The 17,691-nt window shown below is 39.6% G+C and overlaps 1 protein-coding gene across 2 annotated transcripts in view; it reads right to left on the bottom strand.

Moving 5' to 3' along the window:
• TEX9 (testis expressed 9) overlaps nucleotides 1-17,685 on the bottom strand; it is a 217,420-nt gene extending 199,735 nt beyond the window's left edge. For both annotated transcript variants that reach the window (XM_027123098.1, XM_027123100.1), the window contains exons 1-3: nucleotides 17,481-17,685; nucleotides 7,360-7,461; nucleotides 2,786-2,819 (exon numbers count right to left, since the gene is read on the bottom strand). In XM_027123098.1, the coding sequence (XP_026978899.1) occupies nucleotides 2,786-2,819; nucleotides 7,360-7,447 (122 nt within the window). In that variant the 5' untranslated portion in view covers nucleotides 7,448-7,461; nucleotides 17,481-17,685. The remainder of the gene's footprint in view (nucleotides 1-2,785; nucleotides 2,820-7,359; nucleotides 7,462-17,480) is intronic.
• Nucleotides 17,686-17,691: the final 6 nt, after the last annotated feature.

Genomic DNA, 17,691 nt, shown 5'->3' with positions numbered 1-17,691 from the left:
AATCAATATAATTTACTTCTTTAACAAAAAGTGAACATTAAGGCCATATGATTACCTCAACAGATACAAAAAGGCATCCAGGGCTTCCCTGGTGGCGCAGTGGTTGGGAGTCCGCCTGCCGATGCAGGGGACACGGGTTCGTGCCCCGGTCTGGGAGGATCCCACATGCCGTGGAGCGGCTGGGCCCGTGAGTCACGGCCGCTGAGCCTGTGCGTCCGGAGCCTGTGCTCCGCAGTGGGAGAGGCCGCGGCAGTGAGAGGCCCGCGTACCGACAAAAAAAAAAAAAAAAAAAAAAAAAGGCATCCAATTAAATTAACCACTAGTTCATGATAAAAACTCTCAACAAACTAGGAATAGAAGAGAACCTCTTTAATATGATTAAGTTTATACATAAAAAGTCTATTGCTCACATATTTAATGGTGAAATGTTGAGTGCTTTCTCCCTGAGCTCAGAACAATTCAAATACATTCGTTTTCATCATTTCTGTTAATTATTGTTCCATAGGTCCCAATTAGTGCAAAAGGGTACAAAACAAGAATTATGAGGTATAAATATTGGAAAGGAGCAAGTAAAAATGTAATTCCAGGTGACGTGGTTGTCAATATAGAAAAACTCAAAAAAATATGTACACTATTAGAATTAATAAATGAATTTAGGTAGGTCACTAGATACAAACTCAATATATAAAAATCTATTGCATTTCTATATATTACACTTGCAAAAACAATTAGTCAATAAAGTTTTAGATACAACACTATTAACAATAGCTTTGGAAACGGTCTAATATCTAGGAATGAATCTGATGAAAGACATGCAAGATTGCTAAACTGAAAAATACAAAACATTGTAGGGAAAACCACAGAACACTTAAACAAATAGATAAATATACCATGTTCATGGATTTGAAGACTCTGTTTTATAAAGACATCAATTCTCCCAAAATTAATTTATTGACTCAATGCAGTCACAGTCAAATTCCCAGCAAGGTTTTCTGTGGAAATTTATCAGGCAATTCTAAACTTTATATGGAAATGCAAGAGCCAAAAAATCAGGAAGAAGAAATTGTTGGAAGATTTACAATATCAGATACCAAGACTTAGCATAAACCTACAATATTTAAGATAGTGTGGTACTGGTGCAGTGATAGGTAAACAAACAGTGAAATAGAAGAGAGAGTCTAGAAACAGGCCCATGCCTATACAGTAACCTGATATACATCAAAGGTGCTACTGCAATTTTGTGGTAATGAGATTTTTTTTCAAAACTTGATGCTGGAGCAGTTAGATAATTCATACGTAACAAACTTTAACCCTATTTTATACCATTTACAAAACTTAATTCCAATTGGATTATAGGCCTAATATGAAAGGAAATCAATAATTTTCTAGAACAGAGGTTAGTAAATTTTTTCTGTAAAGTACAAGATACTCAATATTTTCAATTTTGTGGTCCACATGGTCTCCGTTGCAACTACTCAACTCTGCTGCTACAGCACAAAAGCAACCATAGACAGTACACTAATGAATTGGAATCGTTGTGTTCCAATAAAAATTTATTTACAAAAACAGGTGGCAGGCCACATGGGCCATAGTCTGCTGACACGTTCTAGAAGATAACATAGACGAATAATTCCATGCCCTTGGGGTAGGCAGCGATTTCTTAAATAAGACCCAAAAAACCATGAACCATAAAAGATTTATAAATTCTGAAATTCTATTTATCGAAGTACACCATCAAGAGAGTGAACCAGAAAGTCATAGACCAAGAGAAGATATTTGTGATATATATGCATATATATATATGCATGTTTATATACATATATCATAGATGTAGCATATATATCCAAAAAATATCTCATAGCCACAATATCTAAAGAATGCCAACAAATCAGTAAGAAAAAGATAAACAACACAATGAAGATAAACAGCTCAAACAAAATGAGAAAAGTCTTGAGTGGGAGTTTTAGAAAACAGAATATCAGCATGGACATAAGTACATGAAAAGATATTCCATATGATTAGTTATCAAGCAAATAAAAATAAAACCAGAATGTAATATCAGTATGGACTCATCAGAACGGCTAAAATGAAAAGAATTGACAATATGCAGTGGTAACCAGAATATGGAGCAACTGGAACTGGAACTTCCATATACACTAATGAAAGTGTAAATTGTTACAATTACCTTGAATCACTCTACTAAAACCTCCTCTACGACCCAGCAGTTCCAGTACTAGGTATATAAGAGAAATGCATGAATATCGCAGAAGGCATGTACAAGGCAAGCCATAGCAGTTTTCTTCCTAATAGCCCCAAACTGAAAATAACTCAAATGTCTATCAACAGAGGAATGGATAACTAAATTGTGGTGTATTCATACAGTGGGATACTATAAGCAATAGAAAAGAACTGATAACATGGATTAGTATAGTAGACATGATATGAAACTAAAAGAGCCAGACACAAAATTAGAACAAGCTGTATGATTCTATTTCTATGAATTTCAGGGACAGATAAAATAATCTGTGGTGGTGGGTACAATGGAGGACCACAATGGAGCATTCTAGGGAGCAGAAATATTCTACATCTTGATCTGGGTAGTGGTTACATGAGTAATACACGTTTAAAAATTCATTGGGCTATATACTTATAATTTGTGCACTTTAGTCTCAGTATGTTAAAACTCAAAAAAAAAACTTTAAAAAATCATAGAAATTTACAGGATATATTTTCACTGAAAGATTCAAACAACACTGAAATATAGAGACTAAAACATTAGTCTTACCTCTGTTTCCTGTCCCTCATTCTTGCTGTCCTCCCTAAAAAAAAACATTAGGTGATTCTACTTCCAAATTATTTTTTATACATTTACATGCACATATATATGTGCATATATATATATATATGTATATGCATATGTATGTGTAACATTAAAAAATTCACATCCACACTTCACAATAATTCTGTAATTTTATTTTTAGCCTAAAAATACATCTTTCAGCTCTTTCTGTCAAATACAGATCAGTCTCATTTTAACAGCTGCACAGTATTCTATTGTATCAATGTAACATAATTAATTCATTTCCCTACTAACGGATATATAAATTACTCCTAATTTTTCACTATTTGAAACAATGTTGCAACAAACTTTCTTAAAATTTCCTGGTGCACACAAACAAGTATTTTCTTTTTTGTGCACTATGAACAATTCTTTTGGCTGAAACAGTAGAAACAAAATTGCTGAGTAAAAGAAATTGTAGAGTAAAAATTTTGGTAAATTCTGCTAAATTGCTTTCTAAGAAAGTCTTACAAATTACATTCTGACCAACAGTATATGAAAATACCTGTTTCCCAACATTTTTATAAACACTAGATATTATCAATCTCTTACACATTTGCCAGTTCTAAGGGCAAAAAAAAAAAATGCAATTCACTGTTATTTTAAATTACTTTTTATTCATTATTTACATTTCTCCTTATGGAAGTGGTTATTTAGATCCTTTGCACATGTTTTTATTAGGTTGCTTATATTTTTATTATCAATTTTGGGGTGTTCTTTATTAAATGTAATAATATATATTTTGAAAATATTTTCTCCTGGTTTGCCACTTTTAACTTTCTTTTTCTTATCATATAGCATTAGCCAGGACTCTCAAAGCAATATTGAAAAAACTTTCATAGGAAAGCTTCTAATACTTCATTAGCTATGATGCTTGTGTATGCAGATATCTTTCATTAAAACAGAGAAGTTTCTTTCTATTTCTGGTTTGCAAAAGTGGTTTTCTTTCTAATCAACCTAGGGGCAGGACAGGAATAAAGACACAGACGTAGAGAATGGACCTGAGGACACAGGGTGGGTGAAGGGTAAGCTGGGACGAAGTGAAAGAGTGGCATTGACATATATATACTACCAAATGTAAAATAGCTACTGGGAAGTAGCTGCATAGCACAAGCTTCTGTGCTTTGTGACCACCTAGAGGGGTGGGATAGGGAGAGTGGGAGGGAGATGCAAGAGGAAGGGGATATGGGGATACATGTATACATATAGCTGATTCACTTTGTTATACAGCAGAAACTAACACAACATTGTAAAGCAATTATACTCCAATAAAGATGTTAAAAAAAATAGATGTCAAATTGTATCAAACGCCATTTGTATCTCTTAATATTTTTTTTATTTTGAATGTAATGATTTGCATTAATATATTTTGAATTTTGAATCAGCCTTGAATACCTTAGATAAATAGCTTAGATAAATCCTTCTTACTTATGACATTTAAAAAATACATTTCTGGCATTAGTAAAGTGTTACTAATACCAATACTTAAGATATCTGTATATGTGTTCATAAGTGAGTGTACGCTTTTCTTGCCAGTTTTAAAATTCAGGCCATGTCAGCTCCAATGTAAATGAGTTAGAAAACTTTCTATTTTTTCCATGCTTTGGATTAACTAATTAATATACCATAGGGATTATTTGTTCCTTACTTATAGAACCATCTTTGTTTGGTGACCTTTTATGAGAGAGCTTTGACTATGCTCTCACTGTTTTTATTGTTGTTGTTTTAAGGTGACTATTTCTTCATGGGTCAATTTTGGTGATTTCTATTTTCCAGAAATTATTTTAATCTAGAATTTTCTAATTTATTATCTTAAATTTTGTATTCATCTCAGATTTTTTAGAATCTACTCTATACTTATAATGTCCCTTTCTTATTTCAAAGGTTGATAATTCTGTCTCTCTTTTTTTTTTAACCTTGATTAAACATTCTAGACTTCTGATATTTTTGCTTCTTTTCAGATGATCAGTTTTAATTTTATTCAGATTAACTCTACTCCTTATTTCATGCATTTCTGGTTTTTTCTTTAGTAATACTTTCCTTATATATTTTTATTTTTCTTCTTTTAGCTTCTTGAACTGTATGCACGATTTACTTCCATTCAATCTTTTCCTATTTTCTAATGCATGCATCCAGGGCTATAAGTTTTCTCTGAGTATGTATAGATTTTGAATTGTATTGATCTCATTGTTCTTCTTGTCGTAGCAGTTAAATATACTGGCTCTGGACTATACTATCTAGGTTCAAATCCCAACTCTGTCATCTATGGACTATGTGCCCTTGGGCAGGTTATTTAACAGAGCTTTGTGTTTCAGTTCTTCATCTGTGAAATAGATGATAATGGAATCAACTTCTCAGGATTATTGTGATAATAAAATGAGACAATCCAGGTGGATCACTTACCACAAAGCTGGTTGTATAGTAATGTTTAATAAATTTTTGGTATTGTTATGTTTAAATAATTGATAGCTTCAGTTTACATTTCTTTTCATTAAAGTTATTCTAAGTTAAAGTTATTTAAAGGTGTGGGTTTTTTATTTCCAAGTTACAAAAATTGTATTCTTTTGTACTAACTCCAAATTTTATTGCAGTGTGATCAAAGAATGTGACCTGAATGATTTCTTATCTGGGAATTTATTAACATTTTCTTTTCTCTCTTTGTTTTAGAAAGTAGTTAATGTTGCATGTGTGTTAGAAGAGATCATGCATTCACCATTTATTGTGTACAGTCCTTTACACCTATTCAGTCAAGTTTCTTTATTGTGTTATTCAAATTCTCACTACGCTTGCTTCCTTTTTTCCTACTTTATCTGTCAATTTCTGGGTTGAAGTCTTCCAAAATAGCTGTGTATTTTTCATCACTACCTGTATTTCTATCAGTTTTTACTTTATATGTTATATTATAAACATGACTTTTGATGTTATATTGTTAGGTTTGTAAAGGTTCATTATTAATTGACCTTTTAGAACTTTCCTCTTATCTCTTCATCACACCTTGTCTCTGCCATCTTTATGCTGCATTCATCCAAAACAGGGGTGGCAGGCAGGCTAAATCTGTCCTGCTGCCTGTTTTGTAAATAAAGTTTTATTGGAACACAAACAGGCCCATTCAATTACATATTATCTATGGCTGCTTTCACACTATAGCAGCAGAGCTGAGTAGTTAAGACAGAGTCTGTATGGACCACAAAGCTGAAAATATTTACTCTCTGGTCTTTTACAGGAAAAGTCTGCCAGCATCTAACTAGATTTTAATTTTATGTTACTAATTTTTAAACACAGGCCATAATTAGACAAGTTAACTAGTTTCTTTCCTTTCCACTGTTTCTTGAATATCTTCACCTTTCTTGGATTCATTATTTATTTTATTAAAATTCATCCAAAAGTCAGTTATCCTTTCAAGGAATTTCTATTGATGATACACATCTGGGGAGTTTTCTTATTTTGAAAATCATGTTTTTAACCCCTAAGATCACTGTTTGCTTCCTTTCCACTAATGTAATAATGTCCTAATCTCTTTGAAGATAACTGTTAATTTGTAGCAAGTATATATTTTACTTATAGTTATATTTTTCTTAAAATAAGATGAAATTTATACTTACTTTTCATTTATCTTTCCACAGGTATTATTTCAGTATTTACTGAGTTTGTTGCCTCTACAAACTTGGGTTATTCTTACGTTGATTAATCTTTTACTTTGTAAATGAAAATTCCTTTTAGTGCTCTACTTCTTCTTAATGTGAGTTGACTCCGGTGATTATAGGAGAAGGGAAGGACATACTGCTGGGCAGAGTGATTTCAGAGCGAGGGGTCTCCCTGTCCCTCCTGGAGTCCATTGCTATTATTCTATCTTTGGCTCCCAGGACCCACAGGCTCACTGCTTTAATCTGGGGACAATTCTAAGCAGGAAAAGGGAAGGAGATCAGCAGTCCAGCTGCTCCAACTGCTATATCTTCATTCATTACTCTGGTCGTTATGCTAGCACCCTCTACGCACTGAATCTGCTCTTTCTGAGATGGGAGCAGCCCTGAAATTGCTTCTAATCCTTTAGCAGTCTTAAGCTTAGGAGTATTTGAGGTTCAGGTGCTCTAATTTGTTTTTCCAAGAAAATTTTCCAAATTTTCTGATACACTGATGACACTTTTTTGTCCCCAGTCCTGTTACCAATTATTCCTCTCCCCCTTCCCCTTTCCCCCATCTCTCAACCTTTTCTGTCATTTCATAAGATTTGGTAGAGGTAAGCTTCCTTCAGTCTGACGTCTTGATTTAATCTTCAAACACAGGATTTTAAAACTAACCCTTTCAAAACACCATTAAATATAATTTATTTGTGGGTGGTAACTTATTATCTTACCATTTTTAAAATTTCAAAACATTTAAAAATATACTCAGAAAGAGCATCTACGACACAGAAAGAACATTGAAGCCCTACTCCAACAGCATCTCTGAGGGGACTCGAAATGAGAAAACGATGTTCACCAATTAGAGTGAAAAGGGGTACTTAGTCTTGAGTCACTTGCCTTTAAAAATAGCTTCGGTGGTCCATTCAATTAAAAAGTGTTCCTTCATGGGGGTGGGAGACACCGGTTGCTGCAGAGCTGTAATCATTTAGCATTTTCTGCCTGATAACAAATGACACATTAGGCAGCAATCAGTGACATCTGTGACATATTCAGTCAGAAAAATCTGACTAACAAGCTCATCCTGTTTTGGAATGCTACCCCCAGCCTGCCATACCTCAATCCCTGCCTGCCAAGCAGCCTGTTCAGTTAGCCTGTTTATGAGCTAACTTTTAACAGTTTTTAATTTAAGGGAACTCTACCCAGAGCAGCTGGAAAACATAAACCCTGACGTCCCCCTCCCTCAATCACACACAAACACGTTATCTGGGCTCTTAAGTCCCCGGGAAGAGTAGCTGGTCTCATTGGGCTTTCTTTCGGGACCTCAGAAGGGATACATATGGATGTGAAATTCCTATGAATACTCTGAGGTTCCTCAATTGATTATTAACACCTTCCCTTCTTTCTCCATTTCCAGTGTTGGGTTTATTTGCAGGGGTTGCCTCTGTACATTCTCAGAACTCTCTGAGACAGCATTAGATGAATCTCAAAATTTTCTCTGCTTGGTGTAGGCCAAAAATTTTCCCCTTGCCATTAATGATGCCTATCTCACTATCAACTGTGCCCCAATTTCAACCTGGCAGGGTTTGAATGTCCTTCCACACTGATCAAAAAATCTCCTGTGGCAGCTGCCTCAGGTGCAGTGTGGCTTTGGATGACTAAGACCTGTGCTTTAACAGATTTTCAAGTGGTGGCACACGGTCCCTCGGCTGCTGGCCCATTTGATTTTCAGGGCCCCTGTTACTGTCAAGGTCCTTGTCCTCCACCATCATCCTATGTCTTCCCTTCCCTTCTCCACCTCCTCAGGAATATGCAGGAAATTCACATTTATTTGGCTCTTACGAAGTATAAAACATTGTGCTAGGTATTTTCACAAATATTTTTCATCAAACATTCAGCATAACTATGTAAGGGAGTCCTATTTCCCCACTTCTACCACTTTGAAACCAAGGCTCAGAGAGTTGTGAGGGACTTGTCTGGGACTACAAAAGTGGCAAGGGGTATGGCTGGGATTTGGGTCCTGGACTCTCAGCTCCGAAGCCCAAGGGATGTTCCTGAGAGTAAGCCTCAAGCCTGGCCTGTCCAAGAGTGTGGATCTGAATTCAGATGAGAAACTGGAGGCTGAAGGGAGAACGTAGCTGACTCTTCTACTTAAAAGGAAGAGGGGGCTTCCCTGGTGGCGCAGTGGTTGAGAGTCCGCCTGCTGATGCAGGGGACACGGGTTCGCGCCCCGGTCCGGGAAGATCCCACGTGCCACGGAGTGGCTAGGCCCGTGAGCCATGGCCACTGGGCCTGCATGTCCGGAGCCTATGCTCTGCAACAGGAGAGGCCACAACAGTGAGAGGCCCGCGTACCACAAAAAACAAAACAAAACAAAAAAAAGGAAGAGGGCTGGCCAAAGTACCTTTAAAACTGGTGAATCATAGCACCAGATGTCTAGCTGAACAGACAATATTTGGCTGCTTGGGAAATTTTTGTATAGTCACAGAGACATGAATTTTAAGTATGAATTAACTAAGTTCTTAGTACCTGCACTATTATTACGGACAAGCTATTGAGTTTTCTTATTAGCCCATTCTGCTTTTTCCTGCATCCTGCCTTTTTTTTCTTGGCCTAAACAAAAGGAGTTCTCTCTAACTCAATAATTCAATTCAACAAACATTTATTATTTGGCTACTTTATGGTAGGGACTGTACTATATGTAGGAGATACAGAAAAGAATAAAAACATAGGGCTTCCCTGGTGGCGCAGTGGTTGGGAGTCCGCCTAACAATGCAGGGGACACAAGTTCGTGCCCCGGTCCGGGAAGATCCCACATGCCGCGGAGTGGCTGGGCCCGTGAGCCATGGTCGCTGAGCCTGCGCGTCCGCAGCCTGTGCTCCGCAACGGGAGAGGCCACAGCAGTGAGAGGCCCGCGTACCGCCAAAAAAAAAAAAAAAAAAATTATAAAAACATACATCCTAACCACATACAGTTCACAGTACTTGGAGCCAACGGTGGGGAGGGTAAGTACAAGAAATTGACAAGTAAGCCTACAATTACCATATAATGAGATAGTGTCTTTGACATAAGGTTGTGTGAGGTCCTAAAGGACCACAGAAAAGGGACAGCTAACTCATCCTGGGTGCAGGTGAGATGAGGAATGGATAAGGTAAGACTTTCAAGAGGACGCAATTCTTGACATTTAATTGAGCCCTTCAGATGGTCAAGACCATAACCGCATGTGTAAGAATCTTTTGGAAGAGAGAGATCCACCCTAAAGTAAGGTAGCAATGGAAACCTTCTCCTGAGGATCTGAGGAAATAAACCACTTGCTAGAACTGCATTGGAACCTAAATGGACTTTTAGTTCCCTAGCTCTCTTCAAGTCTGTATGAAGTCACTTAGACTTTCTGCTCCTTGGTTTCTGGTCAGTTATTCTGGATTTCCCCAAGGCCTGGCCAATAATCTGCTCTTCCTCATTTGTGCCCTCTTACTCTGGAGCTCCATCAAAAAATCTCCCCAGTTTCTATCCACCTCTGGGCCTATTGCTCCTACCATTACTAAGCAACTATCTTATCTTCTGAAAGCCTTTTCTGCTTGTCTTCTCACAGTTGCCTCTTACTTATTCCCTCTACTGGTTGCTGCTGCTTAATGCTTTCTGAGGTCTGCCTCGCTTGTGTCTCTTAGCTACTTTATTTTTACCGCTAACTGCCTAACTGTCTCTCTTTATCATATTCATATTCTCCAAGAAAGGAATCAATTTGTTAATTAATTACTAACCTCTTCCTTGAGCAAAGACCTTATATTTAGCCAGCTCACAGGTCACTGCCCAGCCAGGGGATTGGTTGCCCTTATGTTGGATGCTGAGCCCTGTTCCAACCACAGACCCAGGGTTACAAGTGACAAGGATGGAGGCTTACATCAGCTGAGCCCTTTAGAAGGTAGCTACAGAAGGCAGAAATCTGAGAGCTTGGCCAACTCAGGAGAATGATGCTAATAGGTACATTAGAGGCACTATAAATAGGAAAAACAAAAGATTTTTTAAAAACCCATACTAACATCAAACCACAATTCTTGGTACAACTTCAGGTAATGGGGGCGGGAGAGAAGGATGAAGAAAAACAGGAAGTTCCTGGGAGTATGTATATTTATATACAAAAAAGAGCAAAGAAAATAAATATACCCAAGGAAAGGACACAAGTTGGCCTACTTCATAGGAAAGGATCTTTCCTGAGGTTCCTAAGAAGAAAGTCCAAAGACTTCCTCCTCTTCTCAAATACATGAGGGATGACATAAAGAGTGTAGTGAATGTGACTGTTAGTTTTATGTGTCAACTTAACTAGGCTAATGTACCAGTTATTCAATTAAATGCTAACCTAGGTGTTGCTGTGAAGGAATTCTGTTAGATGTGGTTAACATCTACAATCATTGGACTTTAAGTAAAGGAGATTATCCTTGATATTCTGGGTGGACTCCATCTAATCAAGTGAAAGGCCTTAAGAGCAAAACTAAGGTTTTTCCTAAGGAAGAAGAAATTCCACCTGTAAACTGCAGCACCTGTTCCTGCCCAAGAGTTTCTGGCCTGTCAGCCTGCTGGCCTGCCTTACAGAGTTTGGACCTATTAACCCGCACAATCAGGCAAGCCAGTTCCTTTAAATTATATATTATAATAGAATAATTACAATAAATATTGTGATAAATATGTGATCATAATGAATATTACAAGAAATTTATAATATATCCTACTGGTTGTTCTCTGATACAACCCTGCCTTATACAGCGAGGACAGAAGCAGAGATTTGGAATTTGGTACCCAGCACAACCTTTATCATCAGCTATTCACTCCGGTTAGGCCAGTCTCCCGTTTGACTCTTTAGTCATGCTGATTTTCCTGCTTCTGTTCACACTGCTTTTCCCTTCTGGCTTGCTGACATTCTCTCTCCCACTTTCACAAACTTCTTCCCTTTCCTTACACTCCAACTCTGTCCGAAGCCCTCCGTGAAGCCACCTCTGTTTTACTTTTTTTTGGTCCTCCGTGAAGCCACCTCCATTTGCTCTTTGCTTTCTCTTAACTCCCTCAGCAGTTATTAGCTGTGCCATTCACTGTGATGCTTAATCTTACACATCTCGCTTAACACTGCTTTGTATATAGTATCCACAACTAGTTAGGTTTAAAGCTGTAAGTACAAATTTGGGCATGCAAGAAATGTCACGTTTCTTTATTGTGTTTAAATCAAATTAAATTCACGTCAGACTTAAATGATCCCAGCCTTAATTCCACTGAAGTAGAAGGAACTCCAATCCCAGTTATTACTGGGCTTCCCTCCGTTCTTCCCTAGAAATGCACTAGAGTCTGGAAGATTTATGTTGAGCCCAGAAAATGGGGGAAGATGGACTTTGACAACTTCATTGTTCAGGAATACATGGTCCCTAGAAGCCAAGCAACAGCTCTGCTCACAGACCAAGAGTGGTAGGGCGATCCAGCCTCCATAGGGTCACCATGCATCTGTCTGAGGTCTGGCTATCACTTGGGGTGATCGAGGAAACAGGGCTGGTGTCCCCACTACTGCAACCCTGAACTTTGACTCTCTTCCAGTTTGGGAAATTTTTTCATTTGCAACAGTTCCACCTACGCACAACCCCTCCTTCCTTCTCTCTCTTTCCTCCTTTCCCTCACCAGATGCCCCTACCTCTTGAACCCCCTAGCAAAATCCCTCTAGGAGCAAGGAACCTGGAAGGCAAATTGCTGGGCACAACTCCAGGGGTAACAGCATCCTAAGGAGTTGTGGTCCAGGAGGCTTCAATTACAATGTGAGTGGTGCCCCCTGGAATGGTCTAATATGGAGCTCCTGTAAACTTCTTTCTGCCTAGAAACACAAAACTCCCTTGAAGCATGTTTGGAATGGAGAGGAGGGAAAATATAAGGGGAACATAAACCAAATTAATAGCTCAATAAATTATCCTGGCACACACTTATTTTTTTGTTTGTCCCCTGCATTTTCACTTCATGTTTAAAAATATGTGTGGGCTGATATGTCTATGTTCCAATTAGATTATGAACTTCTTGAAGATTAGAACAATACTGTATTTACTACTTATTTTTTTTAATTTTTTTTTTGATTTATTGATTTATTTTGACTGTGCTGGGTCTTAGCTGTGGCACGCAGGATCTTTGTTGAGGCATGTGGGCTCTTTAGTTGCGGCACGCGAACTTCTTAGTTGTGGCATGTGGATTCTTAGTTGCGGCACGCATGTGGGATCTAGTTCCCCGACCAGGGATCGAACCCAGGACCCTGCATTGGGAGCACAGAGTCTTACACACTGGTCCACCAGGGAAGTCCCTTACCACTTATTTTTAAATCTTTCTGTAGTTTCAGCATAATAATTAGTATATAAGAGGGACTTAAATGTGTCTTGAACTGAGGAGTGATGAGTTTGTGGATTACTGACTAGGCTCTACCAGTTCAGACTGCACCAGTGCTGACCTCCTCATTGTAGGACTGGCTCTAGTGTCTTTTTACTGTCACTTTTAGGGTTAGGTAAATATGCTTTTCCTTTACCGGCTTCTGTTCATAGCTGCTGCTGGCCTGAATTTCCAAGATCTCAAATTGCTACTTGGGGCCAAGTAAACATTTCTTTTAAAATTCAGACGGATGATATTAACTTGAACCTTCTTTCATAAAAAGAGAATAAAGGTCACAACATAAACGTGTATTGTAACAACAGTGGAAAATTTCTAAATGAAATCAAAGCAGTACCTGGCATTCATTTTCACAATACCTTTCACTTGAAGAGCCAAGTACATTACGAGAACTTTATCCCAATAATCCTTAGGAGTAAGTAAAGGGACCTGACAGAATGACTGGTATAGATAGGGTCACATAGCCAGGTAGTGACAGGGTTGTTAACACCTTGCTGCCTTACCCAGTTTTTGAATAGTTAGGCCACTTCCCCTTAACAAACCATTGTTTTGATGACATAATAAAATATTTGCGCTCTAACAGGAGAAATCATATTTTCACATCATGCTAACATTAGTAAGTATGGCATGGAGAAAATTTAACCAAATTTGCCAATATGCACCTGGTTTTGAGCCTTCCAACCTCCCTCTTCTGTAATCTTGCTTCCTCTTTGTTGTCTTCCCCCTGACTGCCCTCACCTCCCTCCCTCTAATGCTAGTAAAAGACTGAAAACTCAATTACATTACAGCACTGGAACTTGATACATCAGCTCCCCTTGTACTACATGCATTTTGAAAGACAAGAGCTTAGTCCAAAGAAATTAATCATCACTTTCTGATACACAGAAAGTTTTTTTGGAGATGGAAAGCCTTCCTTCCCTGTTCCCTTAAATAATAACATGTAGATAATTACATATTCCACTTTCAGCTGCTAGAGGGAAAAGTTTGCAATGGAAGAAGGCAGAGAAAGTAATGATAAAGGAAAAAAGGATGAGGGAATCCTTTGTTTTTAAGAGGGAAAGGCAAAGAGGGTAGAACCTGATCTTTTCCACATCTGTAAACCACCATACTTGGTGGAAATTAAATGTACACTTTAAGCACTTAACCAATATTAACCAATGATGAGCCTATTTGAGGCCTCATTTTGTCAGAACAATCGTAACTAACACAGAGTAACATTTAGTAAAATGGGCTGTGTCTCCCTCCCCTCCTTTCCCTCCCCTATACACTCCATTAAGGATCTGAGCACAGAGCTAACACTGGGTTCTGCATTATGCACTCATCTCATGTGCCCTTTCATGGCTTCACACCAGTGTTCATGCTGCTTCTTGACCTGAAAACATCTTCCCTCAGTGTACTGCCTGTTGAACTTCTATTCACCCGATGAGACCCCATTCAAATGATAGCCAAGAGGCCTTCTCCCAAAGCTCTTTTACCTTGAGCAGGACCAATCCCTCCCTCCACTATACTCATCACCTTGTGTAACTAATATATATTAATAGGTCTCTCTGCTCCCCAGAATGTAAACTACTTCAAGTTAGGACCAGGTCTTACCTATCTATCTATTTATTTATATTTTCAATGCCTGACACACTTATGTATGAGGTATAATAAATGTATGATAAACATATGTACATAAACATATGTACTCCTTTAGTTTCATAAAGGAGACAAAGTTTAGACATAAGAGAGCAAGATGGTATAATGTACTGGGCTAAGAAAATTCAGGTTAGGTAACTACTCAATTCAACAAATATGAACACCCAGGAGTAAGGAATTGTGTCCCGGGATTACTAAGGTAAAATAAGGCTTCGAGGTACTCACGATCCACCTTATAGATTGTCTTTCTCTGTGTACAGCATTTCCCTGGTTTAGGTATCACCTTATGTGTTTCTCACAATAACCCTGTGAGATAGGTCATGATTTTCATTTTTACAGAGATGAGAACAGAGGGTTTGAATTCCTAGGTTTTCTGACTCTCAGACTGGAGTCTTCCTTCCCCACTACATCAGTGTTTCTCAAAATTTTCCATGGGAGTACACTTTCCCAGGGAGAACAGACTTATACTCCTCAGGGTTGAGAAATAAAAGCTCAAAATTTAGTGTATTCTCTTGAAAATTCATGTTCACTATAATGTTTTCCGCTACTTCTCACTGAGTCAAACCGAAGGTCTGAGGAATTCAGCCACATTGATTCTGGGTCCCTGAGGGACCTTAGTACAGAGTTTCATAACCAGAGGGGGGCAAACACAATTTCAGAAGCACCATGGCTACACTGCCACCTTTACTCAAGGTATCTGGGTTTGGCTTGAGTCCCCACCCACGATTTTGAATAACTTCATCAGATTTCTTTTAGGTTTCTACTGGTATAACCATATTCACCGCCCTCTCGGAAGACGGTAACAAAACACACACTCCACTCCCAGATTTTAAGTGAGCAGTTGGGGCTGACTCTTTAAAGCCTCCCTGCAAGGATGTCCATTCTGGCAATAAGATCTCTTAAGTCTGACATTATCTGCGACCCCTCTCATTGCTGGTTGAACCTAAGAGTCCCAGATGTCAACTCCCCGTGGGCCCTTGAGGGCCCACAGGCTCAACACTGCCCTCTCGTCAGCACCGCCGCTAGAGGGCAGTTCAGGGTTGCGGCTCTGCTGTGCCCTCTAGTGGCTGCTGGGATGACATGCTCTTTTATGGAACCCATAAAACACTGAAAAATTGCAGTCGGGAAGTCAGCCTGTGTGACACCCGGTAGTAAATTTTAAAAGAAACGTCTTGGTTCTCAGCTTCCTTTTCTTAAGGCGTTTGACAGTCTCGGATACATTACCCTTCTTGGATGAACCTCCTCCCTAGGGTCTCCCCCTCCCAGGGTGTGGCAACGTGGAGCCATCATTCTCTCTTGGCAAGGTAAAAAAATTAGAACCTGGGAGACTTTGCAACTTTCCCCAATGCCTTTTTACTCCCTCCATCTGCCCCATGGATATACAGCTTACATATGCATTCAAGATTTTTCAGTATAACTTCATTTTCACCAAGGCTTGTAAGCTCTGGCATTAGACTTCAGGATTCAAATCCTGGCTCCCTCATTTACTATTTGGGTCACTTTAAGAGTGTTAACCTCGCTAAGCTTCTGGTTCATCTGTAAAATAGGGAGACTAGTACTACATTATACAATTTGGGGATGACAATATATGGAAAGTGCTAGGTCGGTCTTGCACAGTAAAAAGTGCTCAGCAAACATCAGGCATTTTCATTCTTCAAAGCTTCTGTCTAGTGCACAGCACGTCTATCAATTTGGTACAGAAAAAAAGCCTGTTTTTACATAGAACATAAGGGTCCATAAGCAAAATAAGTTCATAAACAACTAATATTTTCTAAAAATGTCTAAGCGAATAGTGACCCTAGGTTATGGAAAAGGGGGCTTGTTTATGTGGCAGAGTCAGTGCGGTGGGTTTCAGGGTGCAAAGGAATCCAAAGGGCTTCGAATCCTCATGGAGGAGCTGTCTTGCACGCAGGTGTCCTTCCTCCCTCCTACTCCTCCTGCTCCCACCACGTGCAAGAACTCAGGGGGAGGCTGGGAGTGGATTCTGTGAGTCAGGCCTGAGGGCACAGTGGTGCAAAATAAAAAGGTTCCAGGCCAAGGCAGGGAACCTAGAACTCCAAAGGCCAAGAAACCCAAGCCAATCAGATTCCCCACCCAGGAGGAGTCTAAAAGGTGGCAGGGACTCACTGCCCAAAGTCCAAGCACTGCAGGAAAGTGGCCAGAGAATCTGACAGGTAGAAACCTGATAGAAACTGTCAGAAAAGTTAAAGCAGAATAGCTCATAACACCCACAGGCCCATAGAAAGGTCAGTGTGAGCTGAGCAGCTGTTCCCTCTGGTGCCAGAGGCCTTGGCTGTAGTCTTCTACACCCAGGCAGTTTAGGCCTCCCTGATCAGCCCCACCTAGAAAAGCCAATTCTTCTGCTCTTAAAGGGGACTTGCATGTTTCTGGCAGGGAGTATTACTCTTGGTGGGCAAAGCTAGCTCTTAAGGATGAGTAGCGTGGTAGGGGGCAGAGAGTACGTCCAGGGGTTCAACTGGCTCCGAAGGAAGGAGCTTGTGGCTGGAGCCTGAGCCTCCATGTTGTGAGAACTACACGCGTTTCTTTCCGAGGCAGGCAGGGGCCTTAGCTGCCAGGGACCCTGACAAGCCGCGACTTGAGCTGTGCCCGAGAGCTTGGGTTGGCTGGAGAGCGGTATAGAGGAGGAGGGAGGGCAATCCAGGAAAGGGGGTGGGGTGGGGAGGGAGGTGAGAGGAAGAGCACGAGCAAAGGCACGAAGGAAGAATGAGTCTGCGGCGCATTGAGAATGGCATGGAGACTTCACTGATTGGAGCCGGGAGTTCTTGCACGGGGATGGAGGCAGCTATGATTGGATAGCTAAAGTGGGGCCAGATTTGGAGGGCTTTGAATGCCCGACCGAGGAGCACTCAACCCAGCTCCTGCCTTGCGATTTCCGTTCAAGACTGAATGACCTAAAGGGTGGTTAATTCCAACGGGTGTTCTTCTTTGGGGGCTTCTGAAAAGTCAGCTTATGCTCTTACCTGCTTCAGTTCTCTTCCTTTACCCAAGGAGAAAGTAATCCTCACTTGCCGAGGGGAGGGAGGATAATGTTGATTGATTTCACTTTACTTGCTTGGAGGATGCAAAAAAAAAAAAAAATCCCATTTCCACGCCAAATGTTAAATTTGGTTTCTCCTCCTCCTCACGCAAGTTCTCTTTCTCTCGCCAGCACCTCCCCCCACGTTTTCCTGC

The sequence above is a fragment of the Aethalodelphis obliquidens genome, unplaced genomic scaffold (genome assembly GCF_003676395.1).
Source record: "Aethalodelphis obliquidens isolate GAN/ISIS:26980383/991018 unplaced genomic scaffold, ASM367639v1 scaffold26, whole genome shotgun sequence".
Lineage (NCBI taxonomy): Eukaryota > Metazoa > Chordata > Mammalia > Artiodactyla > Delphinidae > Aethalodelphis > Aethalodelphis obliquidens.
The sequence above is the reverse complement of the archived record's forward strand: the minus strand, read 5'-3'. Positions and strand labels throughout refer to the sequence as shown.